Below are 3,702 nucleotides of genomic sequence, written 5' to 3' on the forward strand. Positions count from 1 at the left end.
TTATCAAGAAAAAAATGATTTTTCAGTACCACCCTAACTTTTTTGTTAAAAAAAATCATAACTCGCGAACCATAAGAGATAGAAATTTGGGTTCTTCGGCAAAGTTGCTCCAAATCGATTGTTTTAAAACATTGTAGAACATTGTGTAGTCCTAAATGTGTCAGCAAAAAAGTTTATCTCGTAAACCATGTGGGCTACCCTAATTTCAAATCTCTGAAAAAAAATGTCTGTATAATATGGAGAAACTTTGCCGAAGACACCATATATCTAAAATTGACGGTTTAGGCGCAATTGTTTTTGTCTTCCTAGATATGGCTTTGGGACCAATGTGCATTGTCGCAAAAAACATCTCGTAAAATAAACCTAAATTGGTCCGACCCTGGAACAAAATCAAAAACAACCATTCCATTCACGCACTTCGCCACACGTGCTACCGTTTTGATTCATATTACGGACAGCTTCAAATTCCGGACACTCTCGTTTGTATGGGAAACATTTCACACGAAATGTTTCAATTTTCGCCATCCAAAAGTTCTCATTTTCGAGGCTCGTTTTATTAGGTTTTTTCCATAAATATCATTGCAAATTTATAATGCCCAACTACCTTAGGCGTCTCTTAAGTGGTTGAACGATTTCAATTGATGATTTGACTGTTCCATTAATGATTATCATGAGCTGTCCGTAAATCGAATCGAAGCGTCCGGAATATGAGGCAAAAGTGAGGGAGCGTCCGGAATAAGAATCATGAAAAGGCCACACGTTTTGATTTATTTAAAATTATTCAAGTTGCGGACGCGTATTCTTTACCCACCATCCGAAAGTTAAAGACTTCCGACGCTCGATAACGCTAAAAAATCATACAGAATGATTTATTTTGTATGGTCCAAGCTGGATTATACTTCACTGAGGCCTTAAGTGTCCGTAATATGAATCAAAACGGTATTTACGATCGCTTTCGATTTAGCGATACATCGTACGTCGTGACTTATCCTTAAAATGCTGCGTGACAGCAGCGGTGGCCAAGCCACGTTAAAACTATGATTATCCCTTAAAATAACGCTTAAACTTTTGACCCCCGCAGGGAACGATCCCACGTCGATACGGCAAACGCACCGAAAAGTGATAATTTACGACAATGGCTTCTGGTCATCTGACGGGCTCAGTGCGTCTGTCTGATCTACTTAGCGCTTATGCGAAATTGGCCCTCTTTGCTCGGCTCAATTATGATATGGAAAAGCACTTTCCCCCTTCGCCATTTTTGCGAGCGAAATTATCAACTCAGTGCCGATCATTAAGTTTAACGTGGCTTAAATTGTGGCAAAATCCGCCGTTTTGCTTCTAGGCGACAGACGCGGGAGTAGCTAAACCAAATGGGCATCATACGAATTTGCATTTATTTATGACCTTATTAATTGTGCTCCGCATAGGACAATCCTCGATCGAACCAAACGTAGAAAGCCAATTACAGCTATACAAAGAAGTTTAGTATTCGTTTGTGTCAAACAATCAGTTGGCCTGGCAGGTATGTATTTGGGTAAATTAGGCTTTCCGCGAAACAATGTTGAAACCAGCGGATGGCTGGTCAACGGGAGATAACGGGCAAACTAAAATGCCTACGATGCAGAAGTCGTGAACTACCTTGCGGACAATTTGGTCACTTTTTCCTTCTTTGCGGGTATTTACCGGACGGCTCTCTACTGCTGGGCAGGAATGTTGCGAATAAGAACACTTTCTGCGTCGTGTGGTGGCCATTTAGATTTGCCGATGGGCACCGGCTCAAAATAGTAGTGTTTGGTAAGTGAAATAAAGAAAGTAAAACTTATAAGAATATGAAACCGCTCTTAGAATAAACAAGAAGACAAGACGACAAGAAGACAACTATTTTTTATTTGCAGTTTGCTTCATAATCAGCTAGATCAACCTCATTGACTTGATTCATCAACTCGTATCATCATCTGAGCTTCCTTGAGACTTTTCTTGCCCCACATCATTTTGTCGTACTCCGTTTCGTCTTGATAAATTCCATTGAGGTTTCTATAAAACATACTCACATCATTAAATTTGAACCTGTAAGAACTGTTTTTCCATACTTACACTGCATGGCAATTCTTGAACCACCAACCGCTTTCGTACAATTCCGCGCAGTTACCACTCCACATGTCATTATCTCGGTCCGGAGTAGAAAACTTCATCGCGTTGTGTTCCTTCAAGCTGTCTTCTGCATCCCCTGCACTGAACTGTCCCACTTCCAATTCGTACTGGTCGACCTCACTCAGAACCCTAAACTTATCGTACAAAGCCCACATTCTCACATCGTCGTAATCTTTCAACACCACCATCAGCTTATGTGGACCAGTTTGAGTGAGCTGATGAATCTTCTCCAGCCCTAACCAGTACTCGCCCTGCAGATCCCCGAAACCATCGCGATAATCTTCCCAAGTGCGCGTAAAGTTCAGCGTTCCATCGACGCGTCTGTGGATTATGGTCCAGGTATTGTTGTCGTTTTGGACATAGCGGCAAAAGGTGGAAACTGATCCAATTGTTGATTGCGATTCGGTAACCGTTTCAGATACTTCAATTGCGTGGCAAGGTTCTAGTGAAATAAACAATGACAGAACATGAGTTAGTCAGTGAATTGCCTCTTCAGATATATTGATATGTAGAGAAGGTATCGACCGTGATTGTTTTTAATATTATTTGTTATGGCTATATCGGTCATGCGACTCAAAGGAAAAGGGAGTCTATAGAAGATTTTTTTTTTACAAATGATGAAATGCATAGGTGGATAGGCGTCGCAAGGGAGCGACAAGATTGAAATTAATTAGGTGGTGAAAATTGAGCAAGCCATAGGGGAACCAGTAAAGCATCGAAGCGTCCTGTATTTTGCCTAGCTTCTCTACTGGAAAAGGGTTGGCTCAAAGCTTTGAGCTTTGCTACCAACACAGGCAAAGCTCAAAGCTTTGAGCCAACCCTTTTCCAGTAGAGAAGCTAGGCAAAATACAGGACGCTTCGATGCTTTACTGGTTCCCCTATGGCTTGCTCAATTTTCACCACCTAATTAATTTCAATCTTGTCGCTCCCTTGCGACGCCTATCCACCTATGCATTTCATCATTTGTAGAAAAAAAAATCTTCTATAGACTCCCTTTTCCTTTGAGTCGCATGACCGATATAGCCATAACAAATGATATTATGATAATTCGTAAACTTACCATCGGAATAAATCGTCTGCGATAGTTTTACACCAAGTATCACCGCTGTCAAGCCAGTCAACCACATCGCGAAGAACCTTTTTGAAGATTGGTTCTGGTAAAGGTCACTAATAGCAGCAAAGCAATGTACTCCTCTTATTCCTAGCAAATCAGCTGAAACTCAGAGTATGAAAGTTCCCGTATCTGTTCGCTTGATATTTTCAATGAAAATTTTCTCATTGTAGGAAACTCATTATAGCAGCAGCAGAGCAAATTTCAGCGTTAAGTTCAATTTTCCGGTTATAATCATATGGCGATTAGGCTGCGCAAATTGCTTTTTGTTTACACTGTGGTCTAATATCTGGTACAATACGAAAACATCAAATAATCCCGTTGAGACTGGTGTGGAATGCTTCTCTGAAACTGTGGCTTCCAGTCACTTTTTTCCAAAAATTGCAATATAGCGATCAGGAATATTTCTTGAAGGTACTTCAAGGATTCTTTTTTAAAAA

General features: G+C 40.6%; 1 protein-coding gene across 1 annotated transcript; it reads right to left on the reverse strand.

Annotated features, from left to right (window-relative positions):
* Positions 1 to 1,862: 1,862 nt before the first annotated feature.
* On the reverse strand, positions 1,863 to 3,398 carry LOC110681444 (angiopoietin-related protein 6-like). The gene is made up of 3 exons (XM_021857206.1): positions 3,212 to 3,398; positions 2,095 to 2,593; positions 1,863 to 2,034 (listed from the first exon to the last, which is right to left on the reverse strand). The coding sequence occupies exons 1-3, from the start codon at positions 3,276 to 3,278 to the stop codon at positions 1,923 to 1,925; spliced, it is 678 nt and encodes a 225-aa protein (XP_021712898.1). The 5' UTR covers positions 3,279 to 3,398; the 3' UTR covers positions 1,863 to 1,922.
* Positions 3,399 to 3,702: the final 304 nt, after the last annotated feature.

The sequence above is a fragment of the Aedes aegypti genome, unplaced genomic scaffold (assembly GCF_002204515.2).
Source record: "Aedes aegypti strain LVP_AGWG unplaced genomic scaffold, AaegL5.0 Primary Assembly AGWG_AaegL5_hic_scaff_922_PBJ_arrow, whole genome shotgun sequence".
Lineage (NCBI taxonomy): Eukaryota > Metazoa > Arthropoda > Insecta > Diptera > Culicidae > Aedes > Aedes aegypti.